We start from the raw sequence: 22,325 nt of genomic DNA, 5'->3' as shown, positions 1-22,325 counted from the left end.
TTTACACAAAGTGCATAAAACGAAAGCTTTATGGGTAAGGGATTGGCGGGTATTTAAAGGGGCAGTCTGCAAGGAAAATAATTCCCGACACAACATAGCCCGAAGACTTGCCTTTACAGTATCTGCAAAGAATGGAACTGATTAGGCCTGTTGATGGTAATGCTTTTTCTGTTGAACTCAATACGCAGTTACGTAGTGACATTAAAATAATGCCAAATGATTCTAATATAACCGTTTGGTTCTAGAAATGCGGATTATTTCTGGACGTGCCTCAAAAAGTACTCTGTTCCATCCCTTATAAAAAAATCGTTAGAGTGGTTATTAGTGGTCCATTCTACCTGTTCTTCCGTCAAGGACATGCTGATGAATCCGGTTCGCTTATTTCAGAAAGCAAACATGCCTCGACCGCTAGTTTGACATTTCCTCTGAGTTTTGTTTGTAGGGAGTGCAAATAGTTAAGTGAGCTCAACCTTTGCCTTGAAAGCAAAGGGCATTCAGTAACAAAGTGCTAGGTGATTAATATATTGTTTCAGAGGTTTTGCGGAGTCTATCTGGGACAACATATAAATCCATGGATATAGCTCCTTGAGAAGCTGATGCTCGCTCAACTAGTCAATAAATACCCCATTTTTATGTAACTCAAAGGGCCATTATCGTGTTCTCAAGAGCAAGTCACTGGGACCTATCCTCAGACAAAGGAAACAGTTCTAAAGATGACTAGATGTCTTCTGGGATGTAGCGCCGTGTAGTCTCGTAGATACTGACTCCATCATCAGGGCGGCGAGCCTACGAGACTACAGGGTGCAGCATTCTAGATAAATTAAGTGAGTAGAGCTGTCTCACTGTACGCCATGTAGGCGCTTGGGGGGGGGGGAAGAAAGCTCTTACTCATTCTTAACCTCGGCACTAGGTGGGGTGAGTGGTAAGCGTCACACCTCGGCCGCTCTTTACCCCCGCGAAAGGACATCCTGGAAACGTCATCTTCATATACACTCTGTTGCGAGAAAACTTGAACTTTCAGGAATTCAGTCTAATCCTTGTTATATTTTATGTAGGCCAGGGAAAATAAAAGATTCTGTAGAGATCCGTAGCAGACATTATTCGAATCAAATTTGCCGTTATTTTTTCATATTTATGATGGCGAAGAAATTTAGGATGCCTACGAAAAAGTAAATTTATTAATAATGACGACGAAAGTGATCAGAATAACAATAACGATGATGATAATAATAATAATTATTATTATTAAGTTAATTTATTTAAGTGCTTGAGAATAGCCAAAAAGGCCAATAATAATAAAATAATAATTATAATAATACTTGGCCTAACTGTACAAAAACTAATAATTTCAGGAGTCGTTTTGGAGGCGGAAATGCTCAGATGGCGGATTTTGTGTGGAATTTACATCACACTTCCTTAAAATGGGAGCCTTGTTTGAACACTGCAGGCGATAACGGTTCATGTGACGAGTACTACTGTCAAACTCACTGTAGTAAAGTTCGATTACATTGTCTGCTTTGCTGACATGTTTATATTTGATTGTAATTTGTAATTGGAGAATTGTATATTGGACATTCGATTAGAGAAAACAGAACTACTTTTATCTGGCCTGAAGTTGACAGCGAATTCACTTACAGCCTTTTATTGTAAAGAAACGTGACAAAAACAGGAAGAAATAATAAAATCAACATGATTTTATTTGTGTAAACTACAACCAGTATGAATATGTTTTATGTTTTGAATAGCAGTTCACTCAGTAATGAAAGGAAAGAAACGTAATGGATCGATGATTGCACGTGTGTCGAAACAGACAATACAGAATACCCACATAGACCTATTTCATATGACTTAAGGAAAACAGGATAACGTTCATTTAGGCTTGTGTATTAGCATCCCGGTGTGTGACGATCCAAATGCGGTAGGCCCGTGTTTACGTCTTCATGGCTAAATTCAGTATTATACATCAAGTTTCAACTTTTTACAGTCATGTTCAGCTGTCCTTTTTGTAGGTTAGTGCTAATCCACAGATACCGGAAACCTGAAGAACACTACAGTACAAAGTTGAAACATGTCGCCTTGACATACTGTATTGATAAAAGTAGTGTAGACGCTATACGATATAAATTTACAGTCGTTAAACTTTCTCGTTAGAAAACCTGTGCACAGCTTTGTTATGAACGCTCACAGAGGATGGCTGGGTGGGTTTTTTTTTTTTTTGTGTGTGTGTGTGTGTGAGTGTGTGAGTGTGTGTGTGTGTGTGTGTGGGGGGGGGGGGTATAAGGATCGAATAGTGCAAAGTGTGCAGGATGACGGAACACCCCGAGTTCATTACACCACATTAACCCATTGTCTGAGACAGACCTATATTAGCCGTCTCTCCTCCTGTCTTCAAGAGATAGGTCGTCGTTGAACTGACACTGTATTTAATTTTCCGTATTTACTTTTATATATTTGGTGCAAAATGCACGCAAAATAATGGTGCACTCTGAATCATAAGCAAACACGTACGATAGCCTGAAGATGTTATATTCGCGTCGAAACATGTAGCCACATATTATAACTCGTAATAAAGCGTGTAGATGGAGAATGATATTAGTATCCAGTTGTTTTCGTGTTCTGAGCTGTTCGTATTTGTCACTGTCCATCTCTGGAGCTTGTTCTGTTTATTTTGTGTTAGGCAGGAATTTCAGAAGAGCGTTTCCAAAACAATCTATGGATTTCATTACAACTTTCATAACAATTAAGTTCGAGCTCTGAAACTAAATTTTTGCCCAAGTTTGAACTAAGACACTTTCAACGTACCTCAAATATGCGATAACAATTTAATTAAGGAATCTCTCGGCCAGTAGTCCAAATCTTTTTCTTTTACCCAAGACCGGAACAATTACTTGCTACTTGTTGGATTAAAGTTTACTTCGACCTCGCAGGAAGCTTATAAAGATTTCTTAAACTGCAGCGTTGTACATTTCGACTCGGCTGTGCTGTTTAAAATAAGTTCAAAATTGAGTTCTATTCGCTTTCATATCGTAAAATTCCGTACGAGAACCATTTGTTTGGGTGTGAGGTTCCGTCAGGATTGTAATAGGCCCACCTTGCTTATTATTCTGACCGCATGTTACGAAGTTCTCATAAACTTCGTCTGCACTTAACTTCCTTTCAAAACTAATGCCTCCCTTCCGTATTTAAATGGTGTATTGGTTATTATAGTGCAGTAATTAAGTAGCACTATGCGCTATAATCTTGTTTACTGAAATTTCTTTCACATTTAAATTAGATGGCATCCTAAAATAACATTCAGCATGGAAAGCACTAACAGTGCCATGCAGTTGTACCAACTCTCTTTGCATTTAAATTTTACATGTTCCAACGGCAGAAACTTACCAAGTGATTTTTGGAATGTCATTTTTAAGAAGATAGGGCTTAAGCACAAATATTTCAAATGCATTCTTTGCAATTTTACATTCGTTTTGATGTTCATTTATTGCATAGCGTATTGAGATGTAATAATGCAAGTTCAAACGTATCGTTGTGATATCATCACACTATTGAAATCACATTGAACTGTGTCAGAACATATTTTATATTGTATTTCATAAAATAATTTTGTGATCAAGTCATGTTTTACATTCTCAGTGATCCTTCGCTATCTGCAATCGCTAAAATCTCTTGTGGAGTTCCAACGACGCAGCATAATATTTGTACTCTTTTTCGTGGTATTAATTTTAACTCCGAAGAACTTGCGCCACTTTCTAATTTTATGACGATAAGTGCGGGGGAAGGAGGGAGACCGTCGGCCTGGTTCACATGATAATAGCCGTGAGAACACATGAGCTGTATGCACACCTCAGCGCATAGCTGAGACTCCAGGCCCCCGTTCCGGATCACACCAGTTTCTACAGCGCAGAATTAGATGGAACTTGGGACGTCTCCCATTACTTGACGTCTGAACTCCGCAGTGAATGAGTCTGACATATCATCTCGCACATTCTTCTTCTTGGTAGTTGCGTCAGTCTGCATCATAGTTTGGAAGTCAGCAAATCTTGATTACCGAACAGAATTTTATCATACCATTTTCTGTCATGAAATTACAGCTAAGGTGTGGAATTCGTTTCATAACTACTGATTCATACCTATACACCGTTACCGTTCAGTGCGTTCTCCACAGGCGAGGCATCCCCCGCGTATAACGACCGTCACACGTATTTTATATTTGAGTCGATTGGGAAAGACATCCAGCCATCTCTGACCTAAGCCTATGGAGCTAATTACTTGTTTTTCAAGAACAGAAATTATTTGTTTCGATGCTATGGATTGGTTTATATAAATGAAACCCAACACCAAAATGAAAATATTCTAGATGTATTTCGCAATAGTTTTAAATTGCTTCTTTCCAAATGCAGAACTAACAATTTTTTCCGTCCGAAGAACTATGAAATTTACACCCGCCACTATCAGGAGAGCAACAGAACTTTCGATAGCGTTTTCAGTTTAAATTCGGGATAACAATTTTAGGTTCAAAATCCCATTTTACTAAAACCAATTAAAATATAGGCCTATCATTTTTAAATGTCCATTCTATTGTGCCAGTTTTGGCTAGCAATACGTTTTGCATAATACAGGCCTACACACTTCACCTGGAAGGAAGGACCGAAAGAACCCTGGAATTAAGACAGCGGGAACCCACCGGAATTCAATGGATTATCTCCAAAGTACGACCCTATACAGGAAACTTACAAGTTTACACTACCGGGAACTTTGTCACTTCATACTAATTTCTTCTTGCACGCGAAGCATTTCACCGTACGTCACTTCTAATTCTGTTATCAACGAATCGATAAACAACGGAACAAGTATTTTAAAAAAAATTCATGCGACAAATTTCATACTTCCTTAAATTGTAGCCTGCACTCAAAACAAGTGGGAACTTTGTGCTTCAGTTTAAAGGAAGCTTAAAAGGTTCACAAATATGTCCCTTGCTATGATCTCTGTATAAACTTGGAGTCAACAGACCTAACCAACGGATTACACGCACTGGTTGACAGAGGTAACCCAACAGTACAGATATTACACAGAGACCGAAGTTTTATTTTTCAAAACCAAAATCAAAAACAGAATTTAAGCCACACTGGTGTAGGAGGCTTATATTATATTGTGTTGCATTTTAGTAAACACACACTATGTCGAAAAATGCCTTTAATCCATATTACAAGAATCGAAATATTTTTAAATGAATTTTGTGCTGTCTCCGATAGAGGCATTTGGGACTTTTCCACCATTCTCTTTCAGAGGCCCGTCCACATGTGTGTTACGTGTGATATCAGAATATTCTGAAATTCTGTGGCTTTACTCAGCGTCAAGAAATGTCGAGATATTATCATCAGTATCCACTATAGTTTCCTGCTAAGTCCTTACAGACTTCGCGCTTTGGTGCCCAGTCTTAAACACTTAGTGCTACGTAGCAGACCGACATTCACAAAGACCAAATTCGACTAATGCTCTGTAAAGTTCAGTTCAGAATCTTGAATTTCGTCACTTGTCTAGTAGCATAAACATTACAATGCACTACTATGACCTATAATTGTGCGTATCGGCTTATATGGAGGTGAACTTTGGCCTCTTAGAAGGAAGGACATGGATTTAGGGTGTTTGATGATAATGTTTCGAGGAGAATATTTGGACCTAAGAGAAAGGAAGTTTCAGGACAGTGAAGAAAAATACACAACGAGGAATATTATTAAAGGTGAGAAACATAAGAAAATTATAGCTAGAAAGTCCGAATGAAGGGAAGAGTTCAGTTGGAACGTTATCACAGATGGACGGATATGTTTTGATGGATCTTTTAAGAAACAGGGTGTGTATTGGATTCATCTGGCTCAAGATACGTCTGGTTGCGGAAATTTGTGAACTTCCTTAGAAGGCCGGGATAGCTCAGTCAGTATAGTGACTAGCTACGGGCTGGACGACCGGGGTTCGATCCCCGACGAGGGCAGAGGATTTTTCCTCTAGCCTCTGCGTCCAGACCGGTTCTGGGGCCCACCCAGCCTCCTCTACAATGGGTACCGGGGTCCTTTCCCGGGGGTAAAGCCGGCCGGGGCGTGATGCTGACCACTCACCCCCATCTAGTGCCGAGGTCGAGGTCAAGGAAGAGAGGAGCTATACCTCCACTCACCACAAACGCTTACATGGCGTATAGTGGGACAAACTTTACTTTACTTTACGTTACTTTTAATTTCTCTGGAACTTGGCTTCACGTAATTAATAACATTCAACTGAAACTTTGATCACAAACAGACGGTAAGGATTTGTGGCTTATTTTAATGATCTACCTCCGCATTCGCAAAGAGGGACTTCGGATGACGATGAATGTATTGTGAAAATCCACTCCGTAATATTATTCGAGGCAGATTAACCCGACTGTATCCCTCGGCCTCAGCCAGCTACTTGCGTAATGGTCAATGATTAGGGTTTGTGTGCTCACCTCTTAATCACGTGCAGCTGCGTGGTATCTGCCGACAACAATAACAGTGTCTTTGATGTCACTGAACTAGGGAGTTGATGCGAAGTGTTAAAACAATATAAACAATGAACATACCTCAGTCTTGTGATGGTTCGGCAGTGCTGTTGATGGAATGACCTTAGAATTCGTGTAGAAATGCACGCAGCAGCTCAGTGTTTTGATGTACTCCGCATCCCTTGGTCGTGCTGTTAGCGCCATATAAAGAGCGGTGATCCCTGCAACAGTGAAATAAAGCACATGCGTGGACACTGAGTATTGCAGTGATATCAATCCAGATCTGACGAAACAGTGTTCTATGGAGTCACGAATGGTAGACTGGCGAGGCGAAATTCTGCCACAAATGTTTCTCAAAGAACTTGTGGTTTGTACAGGCAGGGCTTCGAGGTCGAAATTTTTGAATTTCATCCCGCCCGAGGACCATTTAGGCGACCCAACCCGAGCCCGAAGTTAACCTTCAAAAATGTTACCCGTACCTCACCTAAGCCCGACTTCTTTTTATTCCAGCCCGAATTAAGCCCCGATCTATTTACGATATTAACAGACTGTCATATCATTAATTAATTAATTGCATAAATGCCAGTAATCCTTGAATGAATTATGTAACGATATTCTAAGAACATGGCGTTATACTGGCGTCTGAGGAATGATACGAAGATAACGGATACCAAGTTTACGGAGGGCATCCCGAACTATTTCCGGGACGGGGCAGCTACGGAAATCCCCGAGAAAATCAAGTCGGTGGGATATTTTTTCCGGAGCCCCACTGTGTCACGAACGCAAGATGAGAGAGAAAAAATAATGACCCCTAGAAAACACGAAATGTTCTTTGTAACGTTTGATTGCTATCACTCGAATCTGGCCTGCACCAGAACATTATCTATGCTACCAGGCCCGGGGTGTAGACCTCTAGTAGGGATATAATCGAACCAGGGCGGCGACCCGGGGCATTCTTTGAGTGCCGGGACTCTGCCCTGGTACTTAGTTTAAACACAATAATGCGAAATACTGGCAGCGTAGTGTAACTCGGGTGTGTTAGACTGAATGTCTGGTAAGGGCCAGTTAAAGGGAGGCTGCTCTTCCAGCTGCATAGGATCGGATCAGGTGAGATAATTTCCTACGTTGAAGTCCGCGGATCTGGGAAGGAAACTGTAGTGGAATACCTCAAGATAGAAGCAGAGAGGCCTGACGTTAATTTCGATCAGTGATTTGCACGATTTTCCGAAAAGAATTAGATGTGGCTCGCATTGATGATTAGGCCATTTATAATAAATTTTCAATTTCTTGTAAGTTACATGATACAATAAAATTACTGCAATCAATAATAATAATAATTATTATTATTTTGATGGAACTTCTACTTCTTGGGTTCCTATTTACTTATTTAGCCCACATTTTTCGCTTAATGTAGATTTAACTGGGTTTCCTAATTAAGCTTATTCATTTATAACAATCGTATGTCGACTTGTCTAATGAACGCCAATATCTTAGGCCCGTAGATAGTTAACAGTATCTGAAGGAAGGCATTTTTCTCGCAAGGCACTGCAGCCAAGACGAACTTCGAAATTATCCACGAGTAAAAATAATTCCGCAGCCTTCATACGAAGAGAATGAATAAATAAATAAATAAATAAATCACGGCCTCGGTCAAGTTGTACGGAGTGATGATGATGATGGGTTCCTAGTCCGTTTCAGGCACCAAAGAAAACTATGAGTTGGTATAGTTGGTAATGTTGGCATCTCATCCGTCATGTTTTGTCAGCAATGTCGTCACTGCAGTTACCGGCTATGAATTTACGCCACTTGTATTCTCCCTTCAGAATGGAGCGTGCTCGAAGCGTACACAACAAACATTTATTTGCTCGTAGCAAGCGCGTGTCTGCGTGTAGAGACATCCGCAACATGACTTCTCCATCCTCACGTACAGTCTCTCTCCCCCCTCCCCCATCCGGTTGTCACTCCATCGCTTTGCCATGAGGCCTCGGTATATCTTTTGTCAGGTCCGTGTCGTAGTCATGCTTAACCCCTTCCATGTTACGCACGAGTTATCTCCCTCTAAGCGTTGGTCCTCCTGGTCTGGTATAAGTCGGTGTTTAAGATCAGTGAAAGTAACGTATTTCGTTATCACTTTCCAGTTGAAGCTAATTGTGCGAGTATGTTGTGGATATTCACGTTAAGACGGAACTATAGGCCTTCTGATAGAATGAGCTACTTTTATTAAAAGGTCTTCATGATAAGGTTGTTAACACTGTTACGCAGTTTAACCTCACCAAGTGTACGAACCTCTCGCCCCATAAACATCCTACGAGTACATATTCGCCTGCCTTTCAGGGATAAGCTGTAAGCCTGTCTGGCTGAAGTATTGTTACAATTTCAGGATCTACATCACTTACAAGCGGAGGTAGCTTAGTCAATAGTCTACAGTGACCGAAGACGCTTTTCTGTCTTCTGGGTTGCTGCGCCGCGTAGTCTGGTAGTTTCTGGCGTTTTACCTCATGCTGGAAGCGTACAACCCAGAAGACACGCATATTCATACTTGCCACCGCGAGAACCTCACATCTCACCTTCTTTTATGTCTGACTACGAACTGGTAGACCGGGATTCGAACCCGACAGGGGCAAAGGATTCTTCTGGCCTCCGCATCCAGACCGGCTCTGGAGCCAACGCAGCCTCCTATCCAATGGTACCAGAAGCCCTTTCCCCGGGGGTAATGCGCTATCGGGGCTGTCAGGATTGCACTTATTTTCAAGCCGAGTCAGTAAAGTGACTATTACGGATTGGACGCCCGTGCTTTGATTCCAGGCAGAGGCCAAAAAAACCCACACATGATATATAGAATAATATAAAGCGATGTGTTAATGGAGTAGTCTCAGGATGACGGATGTGATTGGCGGGACGTGTAGCATACAGAGGGCCACGAGAAATTATTCAGACCTGACTTCCTCAGTTCTTGTTACCAGGACCTACTTTAGAAATTGAAGTTTTCGTCTGTAGAACAGGCAGCAGAAAGTAACAGAAAACTTCTTGCAAACACAGTGACCAACCACTCGCGCGAGCCGGTAACCATGGTTTCCACTTAGTGCGAACATTTCCGCAACAGCTTCACGTGGATCTTGCGAGTCGTGTGCCAAACAGGATGCATCATTACGATGTTCAGGTCTAGTTACCACACATGTCAACCGGTTCTAGCATAACCTGGAATCAGCATTACCAGAACACAGCAATAATTGAGGTATCATGATCTCTCGACGGGATACGAAAATCCTATCGGTGCTGCCTGAGGCCGTTTACAACTACATCAGCTGTGACGGTTATCCAAACAGCAGTGGCTCTTGCAAATCCGACGCCGTGTTGGTCTATTCCAATCAAGAACCGACTTCCAAATCTATCGAATTTTGTTGTTCGTTGAGTAAAATTCGCGGGCAAAAGTATGTCCGTAGCAAGGACCAGGTGCAGTATTAAATTAGTTTACTGTCGTAGTATGACCCGCCAAAGTTTACGGGAATTAAACGTACAAACTTTGTCTTTATGAAATAAATTAAATGTTGAAACTTTTGGCGAACGAAGCCAAATTCCTGTCAACACCAACTCAAAACTGACCTCTTGACTCCAGACATCAGACTTCCGCCAAACGTAACCTCCGACAGAACCCACCATAAACGCCATCATAGCTTCATTTGCATTTATTGTTACTAGAATAGCCTCCGTCAGAACTTTAATGTATTTTTTTTCCGCATCGCACAAACGGCGCACTCGTACAGCCAAGCATGACGGATATCGGTTATTATATTAGTAGGAAAATATTCAATGACAGCATTGCAGTGTCCACGCGATTTAAGGTGGAATGTTAGGATTATGGATTAAAATTCAACTCTAGTCATGGCAGTGCCTAAAAATATGAATCGTTTCAGAAATGTAATCGGTACAAAATCAAGAACGAAAAGCAACATTTATAAGCCCCCCCCCCCCCCCAATATAGACTTCTTTAATTCTTTGAAGCCGAAGATTACCTGAATAACATTTACAGATTTAGTTACTGTTGTATGAAAACGCAACACTTCTCCCTTACAAAGATGAATTGCTCAATAATGTTTGTTAAAGCAGGTGGTACGCATAGTCACCACTGTGCTATGAAGTTTTAAATGACATAATTATCATCCTAGATTTTGTATGAAGAGACTCGAAGAAGCAACTGTAAAGTTCAGCCGATTGAGATTTTAACCAAGTAAATTCCAAACACAAGGAGATATACCGTGCTGGCAATGTACACGTGATGTAGTTAACGCTGAAGGCACCATGCGGCTTCTATCTTTGTTTCAGGTCAAGCGTAGTACAAACGTCATTTATCATGTTTTGACCGTTATGTTACGCACGTGCGTAATAAGCACTATCACGCATGTTTCTGATTACGCTTCAAACCAAACACAACGCTCGTTGAATTCCTGGGTAGAATTGGTGCGGGCACGAGCCCGTCTTTCCGGGCCTGACCAGGGCGACAGTAGCAAACGTTCGCTCGCGTTCCGTTAAACTGACGGAGCGGAGACGTTACATGCATTGAGGGATTGTTGAACCAGCGTCTTCACTTAGTGGTGACATTTCCTGTTCATTATTTTCAATGACTCGTCGTCTGTCTCATTAGTACTGCTAATTTCCATTGTGACGGTTTTTCCACGACCCTTTAAAAAATTTATAGTTTCTTCTTGAAATTCAGAATTTTTCGCACTTTCAAGTTCATATGGCCACTTCAGAAGGACGATACACGTCTTTCTAGACAGTTCGATCTTCTCGTTGGGGTTATTGTTGTGTAGTTTTGAACGGTTATTTTTCTTGGTCACTTTTTCACATTACTTCGGGCGGAATTTCATGTCTGTCGTGGCAGAAAGTGAAATGAAAGAAACCTGATCGCATTTAAACCAATGACCTCAGTGTCGAGATCAGCACCTTCGCAATCTTCACCCACAAAGATCAACAGCACAATCACTGTCATTAAATGAACAGAAAGGTCGTCGTCTTATACTACTTTCGTGTGCATTTATTTCACTTTATACACGTGCGGGCTGTGGAGGATGCTGTGTGTTACAAAGAAGCTCTTTGTGCAGAAGAACGAGGGGAATAAGGTTTGATGATAGGCTGTAAGAATGAAGGTGGAAAGATAAGGCGTAGGGCGGGGTGATAGATACATCTTCTGCATGGCTGCGTAGTAGGCCTAGGTCACAATCACCACACCGTTGACTCTTTGTTGCAGCCCGATGTACTCACGAGGAGCGATGTATCCGGGCGCAATGCAGTATCTGAACACAAGCCCCAGCTCGGATGTCACTGTACAGAGCGGCACTTCACAGAATTTGTGGTCAACACAAGGTAAGCATTTCATGTAGCAAGGAGAGTTGGGACGAGGTTCACTCTAGTTCTTCGTCTCTGCCGTTGTCGTGTTCCCTTCTTTTGTCTTGTTGTCAATTCATATTCTCTTCTCCCCCCCCCCCCCCCCCTGTATTCTCATCCTTTCTTGTTATAGTTTTCCTATTTTCATCTCTCCCCCTCTACATTATGTTTTTGTAACATGATTATCATCTCATTTTCTTCTTCCCTTCCCTGCCTTTCACCGGGAACATATCTTCTTTTCCTGGAACTATTGCTCATCGCCTGGCTCATCGTCCTTCTGTACTCCTGGATAATGGTTCCTCGGCAGTAACAGAAGGCGTATTGAAGGGGCCAGAGCTTCGATACATCGACTGGAGTGAGGGCAGGAGGAAGACTGTAACATCACAAGAGTATCAAAACTTCTGTTAGGCCTGGAAGTTTTATCAAAGAGCTATCTTACGCGGCTTTTCTGCGAAAGAAATAGCAAAGCTAAGTGCAAAATAAATGTGCTACATGGAAATAATAAATTTCATTCCTGAATGGCCTCAAAACCCATGTTTCTTCTCTTGGGCGATAAGTTAATTTCCTTATCTGCTATCCGTGAATTATTCCTGTGCCTGAGAAAGTTGCTTGGATGATTGTAGGTTAACATTCACCTACGCTTTATCCGGGCACTGTACGCCAGTTTATTGTTCAGCCTGTGAACGAGTAAAATGAAAAGCAAAAGTAAACTTAATTATAGTTTGAAGCATTAGACGGTGATGTAACTTCCTAACATCTATCTTTAGAAATATGTGATTAAAGGCCTATAAAAGCAAAACTGTAGGCCTAACTACAGCTCAGACAACACACAGTGAAAACTCTCATGACAATCATTGGCCATCCAAGGAGGACATTTTTAGTCGTTGAATGTTAAATTTGTACTTACAAAAAGTAGATCTACAACCTTTAAAATCTTGTGTTTTATAACCTAGTGAAAGAAGAATACTGGGCTAGGCCTACATGCCCAGGATGTCACACTACGAATCATACTGCCGATATGCATTTTATATAGAGCTCTTACAGGCCCCGTTGAAAGAAAACTATTTTTGGCATGATGCATACAGCACTGACCAAAAAGCTAGTAAAACGATACACCTTGCAAAAAACCTGTAATCTGTTGCTGACGCCAGGAACATTGTGAAAAAGGTCATTTATCTGTTATGGAACAAGAAAACCGTGTTTGGGACCATGCTTCGCTTATTATTTGCGTGCAAACAAAGGTATAGATTTCTTGATCGGACATCTGGCAACGCTTTTTAAATACATAATATATACATACACTCAGTATAAATGAAGCAAAACGCAGTGCGAGGAATAATATAAACGTACTTTTGAGTTAGAGGCTTACGCGCTAGCAAACACGCAAATTTTACCATATTCCCTTTTAACTTCGAGTTGTTTCTGTTGCTTACAATACTTGTAATCTCCCTCATTTCCTCGGGTCCCGCACGTTTCTTCATGCTAGAGCAAAACTGTCTCCAGATAGGATGACAAAGTTTCCTGTCCATGTAATTACATCTTACGCTTTCCTTATTCGGTCTCCAATGATCATTTATGTCGTTCACTTTGTTTATTTTTGTTTTGGACTTGGTCCAGGTCTGAGGCTAGCTCAACAAGGAGGCCCCACAGACAGGTTTACTGTTCTTCCTTCCCCTCTTTCTCCTGATGAATGGGCAAATTCAAAAACAACAGTTTTACGTATTGGCTTTCTGATTATGCAGGCGGAAAGCAAGTTATTAGCTGCATATCATTGCCCAAATGTTATTTTAGAAATGTTGATGTACAGTATCGCTGGGTTCACCCGATGACTACACGTCAAGTCCGAAATCTACACCGACGGCCCTGCCAGCCTTTTCTCAGCGGTTCAGTTCGGCGTCTGGTGGGGTCACGGGTCACGGAACAGTGTCACTGCCGGGGTTCACGAACAGCGTTATGTCTCACCGGGCGTCTCCATACTCGCCGGCTCCGACACCGGCTCACACCCCATCTCTCAGCTACTTGAGTACCAGCCCGACTGCCGACACTTCGGCCAGCAACACAACCCTCTGGGGCAACTACGACACAGGCACAACTCTTCAGCAGTACGGAGTAGTTGCATCGGCTAACTCGGCAGCATCGAGGGGAAGAACGCAGTCCATGTCGGCGGCTGCGTCCCTCACAGCTAGTGAGTACACGTCAAATGTTTATTTGTCAAGGTGGTGGTACTTGTAAGATTAGCATTCAACCTGTCGCGTGACAGGCAGGTGAGAAGCAAATTCCCAATAAAATTAAAATTTGGGCGAGAAAACAATGAAGTCATTTTCGGTGTTTAGGCGGGTCGAAACGGAATAAAATTCCAACGTTCTGTAAGCTTATTTATGAGTTACTTTCCTTGCTGATAGTGCAGAATACCCGAAAAATCTTATCTGGATTTTGCCTTCATGGAAACTAAAGGTGTTATATTGATAGAGAATTACTTGATGATTCGGTATGGATCGTTTTATCTTGTCTGGATCGGTTATTTTTCCCCCCATCCCCTTCCTATACGTGCTTCACAGGACGTTCCTGAAGTAAAAATTTGTCATGGCCACAATTACAAACAAGAAGTACGAGGTGCGATCGAAAGGTTTCCAGACTGCGCGTATAAAAACCCGTACACTTATCTCAGGTATTAAATTCATCCATCACCCTCGAAGTAGTTCCCCTGGGAGTGAACACAACGATCCCAGCGCCTCTGCCAAGCCTGGAAGCATCCCTGGAAATCTTTCTTTGTCAGCCTGTCAAGCACCATCTGCGATTCTGCCTGAATCTCTTCTATCGTCTCAAATCTCCTTCCCTTTAGCTGAATTTTCATCTTTGGGAAGAGGAAGAGGTCACACGGCGAATAAGGAGGGTGCGGGATGACGGTCATGGTGTTTGAGGCCAAAAACTGGCGAACTTTGAGGGCGGTGTGCTCTGACGCGTTGTCATGATGCGTCGCATGTGGAGTTCTTCCTTTAGAATCAGCTGACAGGTCCCATAGCCTATCCCAACAATGTCGCACAAGTCGTTGATGGTACGACGTCGATCTTCGTGAATGGCCTGCCGAATCTTCGTAACATTTTCTGGCGTTCTGCTCGAAGATGGTCGTCCAGAACGCTCGTCATCATCGACAGAGGTTCGGCCATTTTTAAAACATGAATGCCACACAAAAGTTTGTGCACGACCCATTGCGGACTCCCCAAATGCTTGCTTTAGCATTTCATAGGTTTCCGTAGCCGTTTTGGCGAGTCTTTGGCAAAATTTGATGCACACGCCATTCCGAAATCGCAGGAGGGTCGGTGTAATGCACTACCAAAACGCCCGTAACTAAGAAACAAATGCTAATTTGATGATGCCGGCTGGCACACTGATTCACTATGAATGTAGGCCGCACTCCTAAAGGCAGAAGCTCGTACTACATCCGGTTCGCCCGCTATTGACACAGTCTAGAAACTTTCCGATCGCACCTCGTATGATGTGGTTCCCTTCAGAAACACTATGCGGCTTTGGCTTCTCAAAAAATCTTAGTGAAGTTAATGCCACAAAATTAACTAAGAATATTTCTCCATCTGCTGCCCGACATCTAAACTACTTTGAACTTCATCCAGTACACCTGAAGTATCTCTTGCTCGTAACATGTGATTCCAGCACCCGTCAAAGGATGTCAGCAACATTTTGGTGCGGATTTTCTAAAATCAGTGAACTGGAATAGTATTATTCAGACTTGCAAGAAACAAGAATAAGTTCAACGACAGGAACAAAATTAGGCATTACCTCATATTTGGCATATTCAAAAATTTTCGTTGTTTAAATCATTGTCGTCAGACGTTTTTGGCACATTTCCAATTCAAGGTTAACTACGTTTGAATATCAAAGCACCAACGTGTGGACGAATCGTCTTGTCCTGGACGTAATGATGTGGGACTTAGAATGGCTTCCAGTACCTTCATAATATTTAAGACATTTTACTGTTTTTCTGCTACTTTTAAGGTGTCTGCACAGGCAAATTATGGGAAATTAAGAGATCTCCAGTCATTTTCACTGTCCTCGTTTTAAGGATGTGTGGATAGGATAAAGCGATCATCGACATGCAAGTTATATGTACTCAAATTATCAAAAATTTAATTTGTTGTGTACCTGTATTAGAAAATATGTGATTGAATTTTTTGAAGGAAAATAGTTCCCCATTTGGACGGTTGCACTTTCAGGCCGCTGTTAGTTCATCGTTGTTTTTCTGGCAGCATCACCATTAGTTCACATAGTGTACCAAATTTCATGTCTACAGTTTCGTGTCTTTTCCGCTCCACAGGCCTTTGGTAAGAATCTGTCAAAGTCCGATAACACTAAGGCGCCCAAATACATGCAGGTCTATATACGTCTTATCAAATTAAGGCGATGACATATGTGGGTCATGTAGCACGCATCAGAGAGATGTGAGATGTATGGACAGTCTTCACGAGAGACGCTGAAGGCAAGGGGCCTAGCTATAATTAGGACAATTTTAAAATGTATGTTAAAGAAAGTGAGTGTGAGGATGTTGACAGCATTCTTACGGTTCACGATAATTCTTGGTGGTGCGCTCTTGCGAAAACAGTGGTAAATATATGATTTCAAGAAAGGTAGAGAATTTGCTCGTCATTTGAGCAACTGTCGTATTATAAAAAGGACTTTTATCCATGGAATTTAGTCGTCATAAACAACATATCTCATACAGACGTGAAACTTGGCTTTTATCGACAATTTGCTTGTAATTTTTAAGTTTTATGATGTGAATTTTTCATCTCTTAATGAAAGTTCTGCTATTCGGGATAGACGTGTGTTTCAAAGAAAACTTTTTTCTTCTGCTGAGTTTGTTTATAAACCTGCTTTCTGGTTACGTGTGGAATTTTAAACCATAAATTATTACTGTAAAATATTTGCCAGAATCTGCGTTGCCTTCGATTTTGGAAGTGGTTTATTTTATGCAACTGTTTTCAAATAACGTCAGTGCATTATTTTATGATATTCTGATAAGAAAAGAGATAAAAATCTGTCCGTCTGCTCCGCTGTCTATTGACAGACCCAACAAGTGTTCGCATTTGTTGCTTGCTGCACATCACTGGGCTTTCAGACTCAACTCTTCAAGCACAGAACAGAACAGAACAGAACAGAAGCATTCTTTCTATACTGACATCCGTCACGTTTTATCTCGAGCTCCATATAACCAAGAGCTTCTCGTCTCACCTCATGCAGTCCCTACTCTGCCTCAAGCTTCCGAAAACCCTGTTTACATTACCGAGGACATTGATCTGTTTTCCTTACGAATGTCAGTTTATAAACAGCAATTATTTGAAATAATCTTTGTCTGAGTCATATTCACACACACGACGTTTCCGGAGAACCATCTTGTCACCGGGTGAGGCACATGAAATTCCTCGGTGCATTCAACACAATTCAAGAAGGTTGAATTCTTTCACGGAATTAATTAATATTAAATCTTTGGTTAAAACTATTGTGGGCCACCTCTACATTTATGTGTAGAGTTAATTAAACTTCCAAATCCTTACATAAAGTAGTTGCCTGTCTGTTGGGAACATGGTAAAAGGCTGGGAAATTCCTTGACCAGCTTATCGACGAATTTGTTTAATGGAGTTCGTGATCAAACAATTAAGGAACATTATAATATTACGTTCCCTTTACAGTCCGTCGCCTATCGACGTCAGTCTCGTTTTAAAATACATGAAAGCAGAATCGAACGAATGCCACTTTTAGGAGGAGTACACTTCCTCTTGAGCAGCGAACTCAGTTTAATTTGTATCCATTTAAAACATTTAAGGGGGATGGTTACTGGTCGGTGTGGCACTGAGGCAGGAAAAGGGCCTGCTTGTTTTTTTATCATGTCGTGAGCGGCAGTCAATTTAATTGAGATGGCGTTTGCAAAAATAAAATATTCTTACATTTTTCGGACAGTGAATCGCTTTGGTGTAATTTCTGTCACCGTATCAATTTATGAAAGTTGTAGGCCTATGTAAAGGTTCGTTTGTTGGTAACCTCAGCCATGGAGAAAAATAACGAAACAAAAGACCAGACAATGTTGCTAGTTTATAATTAACTCGCGGTTCATTACACTCACAGTTGCAGCTGGTGGGGATGGATGTGTATCACCTAGCAGTCTGGGCCGTATGCTTGCCATTAGTGCGTGGACTAATAGCTTTCTAATAACTGTTACTGCTGACTATTTGCTCCGTGTCAACAACCCAAAACTTAGGTCGTGATGACTTTCGATGTTTGAGTGCGTCATCTAGTAGTACTTGCGCACTTTGACCGAGCAATGACAGTTCCTGGTATGTCGGGCGTACAAAGTTTCCTTGTACATACATACAAATTTACGTGCAAAGATTGGGCTCAACAAAATATCAAAGGTCGCGTTTAAATAGGCCTATGTCCTCCTCGGGTTTTATATTCATGAACATGTATGAGTGTTGCTGAAACAATGGTTATTATTGTGTAGACTTGTATCTGACAGGTATCCCTTTGAATCTTGACAGGACTACTTGCTTTTCTGATCGTGATTTTACTTAGCCATTTCAGGTGAATGCCGCGATTGTACTTTCAAATATACCAATATCGCTTCATCTTTGATTATTACCTACTCAAATTTCGCTAATGCCTTTCCATCTACTACGACGTCTTATAACCTTTGAAGTCGAAACAGCGTCGCTAAACAACTTATAAATCAATAGATCAAACAAAGCTCAAGCATTTCAGTTATCGACCGAGATACCCCCACGGCACTGACTGAGGGATTTTATCTCATTCCCCCCCCCCCCCCCCACGTGCATGTCGGACAATAAGCTTCTTGCAAAACAGCTGACACCCGCGTCTTCTCCGCTATGTTCCCTTCAATCTGTATCACGCCAACAGTTAGTATTAAATCAGTAATTCAGAATCAGTCTGGTTTGTACAGACCCACGCATATATAGTCGTGGTTGAACAGTTAATAAGTGTTTCGTATTCAGAAGGTTTGGGATTCAACCCGGAAAAGGCTATCATGATTTGGTTTTCTTCAGTCCCTCACGACAAATACTTTGCTACGAAAATGGTCCATGATAGCTTTCTTTCTTAGCCTTTAAAACTATGTTATCCTGTGTTACTTCGATAGTTAAAACTGCGCCTTAAAAAAGGAGAGATGTAACAGCAACACGTACACATGAACAAGCATTTCTGAATATTATTCTCCCGTTAACCATTATCATCTGTACAACTTATTTCACGCCCTGTAACGTCTTCACCTAATGCAGCGTCTCTGAGCAGCCCAAATTAACAAGGCTATTATCCAATATATTAATATGTAAGTCAGTTTGAGACATCTGATGTGTCTAGTCGAAAATTTCTTAGAGTCTACGGTGGATATTATTGGAAATCGACTACGCTTTATTCCGTTTTACTGTCTCGTGTTCTGCCTCGCTAATTCCGAGAACGTCTGTCTATCGAGGAAAGAGCTTAAATGTCGGCAGAGGTCACTTGGGCATACATATCACCGGTCAGTATCACCATTAGTCTCATCGCAAAGAATTTGGTCATAAAAAATGCGCACTCAACCGACATAATTGCACCCTTCTATCATTCACACATCTGAAGCCGAACTACAGTAGCGTGAGATAAAGTTTTCGTAAACTTTTCTGTCATCTTTGAAGTCTAACATATTTTATCCAAGCAACCCGTGCCCCCCTCATTTAGCAGCGGGTCTGGTTTACATCACAACCAGCCAGCATTGCACTTCGCTCTGGCAGGCAGTCCCTACCAACCGATGCGACGCCGATAATAAATTTCCCGAAACACTCCCCATCGGTCCGCATATGGGATACTTGAGCTCTCGTCTAGGATAAATTATAATGCAGAAAAACGTGATGCGCCTTTTCTAAACGTAGACTGCATAAATTGAATATACAAGCCCGGAATTGGACCATATCCTGAGCTGCTTAGTCTATCCCAACATACTCTAATTACCCAAGATCAGTTTTTATTTTTATCATGCTACCAACGTTTAGGTTTTCCAATGACATCTTCTCTTAAGGTTTTCAGATCAAAATCTAATATGCATTTTCATTTACACTACATGTTAATAGCCTGGACCATCTCACTTTGATACAATCGTCTTAACGATGAAGAGTTCAGATTGTGTAGTTTCCACATTATAGGCCAACCCAAAAAACCACCTGGATTAATTAACGTGGGTTTGAATAAAATACTACAAGAGTTCTCGTAGGTCAGGGATTGCCAACGTTTTTGGGCGATGAGAAACTAGGAGGAGCTTATTGTTTATTGTTTACGAATCTACAGATTAGATTTCGCGTCAGCTTTTCACAACTGCCTCGAGAGAAGGTACAGCGAGTGTCAAAATTCAGAGCAGTTAAATTTCCTTGTTATTTTACTGGACTTCTTGTTGGCACCAAGGGGATAATTTGCCGATCCCTATTACAGGCAAACATTTGTCGGATAAATTTCCCAAGCGGTGATACGATAAATTGTTTTTAACTGTAGTAATAATTCTTTGTGCCATGTAACTGGTTGGTTGCTTAGTTACAAACAGTTGTGGTAACCTTACGTGGACAGCAGTGCGCCTTGCTACAACTCGCTGTCGGGAAGACAAGGCGATAAGACTGATATACACAGCACCTCAAGGTCAAGGTTAGAAGACCTGGCGAATGTCCTAGTCTACGAAATTTCTTTCTTTTAAGACGAATACTGTGTAACGCGAGGTAAGCCGTTGCAACTATTGTCGTTCATGATATTCATTTTTACAGTCGCTTCTGTTATGAGTGAAACATCGGCGAGTAATTCCCCTGTCCCAGGGGTAATTGCATTCTCAACAAGTGTTCAAATGTAAGAATCGAGGTTTTCACGGCGGTGAGTATGAAGATTTCTGTCTTCTGGGTTGTTGCGCCGTGTAGTATGGTAGATGTTTACCAACGTTTCGGAGGTCATACTGCCTCCGTCATCAGGGCGTTGAATTCATCAACCACAGAAGACAGAAATCTTCAAGTGTTCAAATGATAGCACTACTGGAGTACAGCATGTTTTTATCTTAATAGGGGATAATATAATTAGTAATAAAGATGTGTGGATGGGTCGATAAAATTAAACTTCAACAGAAGACGACTGTCTTCTGAGATGTTGCGCCGTGTCGTCTGGTAGAAGTTTACCGAACTTCCAGAGGTTTTCATTACCAACGCTCTAATCATTGAGGTAGTAAGCAGCTCTAAAACGTCGGTAATTTTATACCAGACTACACAACGAAACATCCTAGGAAATATCCTATACTCGTCGCGGTGAGAACCTGAAATTTCACGAAACAGTCTAACGGTGTGAACTGGATGGAACTGTGGAGGGTATCCTGCTTCCTGGGGGCTCTTGTGCGGATTGGGATTTGTTGAGTACATGAACGATTAAGGGCTACTGAAGAAATTTTCTGCTCCTTGAGCGGGTTAGGCAATGAACGACCATCGATACTGTTTACTGTTTTTAATGCACACCTTTTCTCCACATTTATGAGATTCTCCAGTATAAAGTCGGATTGCTTTTGGTGGGCTACTTAGAGAAGAGGTTTCACTAAACAAATTGAGTCAATTTGGAGGAAGAGGCGTGGTGCCCTGGGCCATTTCTTCCTTACGAGTAACGAAAAAAAGGTTCCTGCTTCATTTTGAAGGGGTTAAAAACGTCGGGACTAGTAGCAAAGCAAAGGACTGAGTGGCATAGTGGATACGGGAGAGCCTATTAATAAGGACGCAGATACCAGTGGCTACAGCTCCTCTGTCGGCGTTATTTAAAGCGGAGACACCTCGACGCCTGAAGTCTTGGAAAATTCGTGTTAATTTCATGGAATTACTGTATTTAAGAACAAACTTGAGAAGAGTTTTTAAATGTTAATATAAGAATATAACAATGTAGAAAATTACATAGTGAGAATTTTCTTAACTCTGGCTTCATCGAGAAGAGTCTTATTGTACAGCTAATAGTCGTTTAGCTGGTCAAGACATTCCACTTATTTTATGAAACTCAAAGGTTCATTACCATGTTCACAACAGCCCGCCACCGATCCATATCCTAAGCCAGCTGAAATCAAACGTGCCCTCCAATTTCCCTTAGATCCACATTAATATTATCTGCTGCCGATGCGTAGGTCTTAAATATGACCTATCGATTTCTGTAGCTTCGGAGATGAGACATGGGAACTGGCAAATGGACTCGTCCACGCCGTTGCGTGAATATTTTGCCGCATTGTTAACCTGACTACTACTTGTACGGTCTTGACATAACCATTCATATGGCGTTATTGCCTAATGTAGGGTGGGGGGGGGGGGGTTGCATAAAAGTAAGAGTTAAAGGGGCAAGTGGAAACTACGGCGTGAAACTTTTAACTATTTTG

The 22,325-nt window shown here is 41.5% G+C and overlaps 1 protein-coding gene and 1 long non-coding RNA gene across 7 annotated transcripts in view; one reads left to right on the top strand and one right to left on the bottom strand.

The window, feature by feature from the left end:
* The window catches only part of LOC147872805 (uncharacterized), a 159,533-nt gene that overhangs the window by 7,689 nt on the left and 129,519 nt on the right, over window positions 1–22,325 (bottom strand). For 3 of the 4 annotated variants that reach the window (XR_015536961.1, XR_015536963.1, XR_015536962.1), the window contains one exon: window positions 6,593–6,732. This is a non-coding gene — a long non-coding RNA (uncharacterized LOC147872805). Of the gene's footprint in view, window positions 1–6,592; window positions 6,733–12,003; window positions 12,270–22,325 lie in introns of those variants that run through there. The other variant, XR_015536964.1, reaches the window with a different exon arrangement.
* The window catches only part of LOC110831978 (uncharacterized), an 85,808-nt gene that overhangs the window by 38,065 nt on the left and 25,418 nt on the right, over window positions 1–22,325 (top strand). For all 3 annotated transcript variants that reach the window (XM_022068563.2, XM_022068565.2, XM_087355446.1), the window contains 2 exons: window positions 11,760–11,875; window positions 13,704–14,081. In XM_022068563.2, the coding sequence (XP_021924255.2) occupies window positions 11,760–11,875; window positions 13,704–14,081 (494 nt within the window). The remainder of the gene's footprint in view (window positions 1–11,759; window positions 11,876–13,703; window positions 14,082–22,325) is intronic.

Source organism: Zootermopsis nevadensis, unplaced genomic scaffold (assembly GCF_977971745.1).
Source record: "Zootermopsis nevadensis isolate Lab colony 2312 unplaced genomic scaffold, Znev_1.0 Znev_ptg000024l, whole genome shotgun sequence".
NCBI classification, from domain to species: domain Eukaryota; kingdom Metazoa; phylum Arthropoda; class Insecta; order Blattodea; family Termopsidae; genus Zootermopsis; species Zootermopsis nevadensis.
The sequence above is the reverse complement of the archived record's forward strand: the minus strand, read 5'-3'. Positions and strand labels throughout refer to the sequence as shown.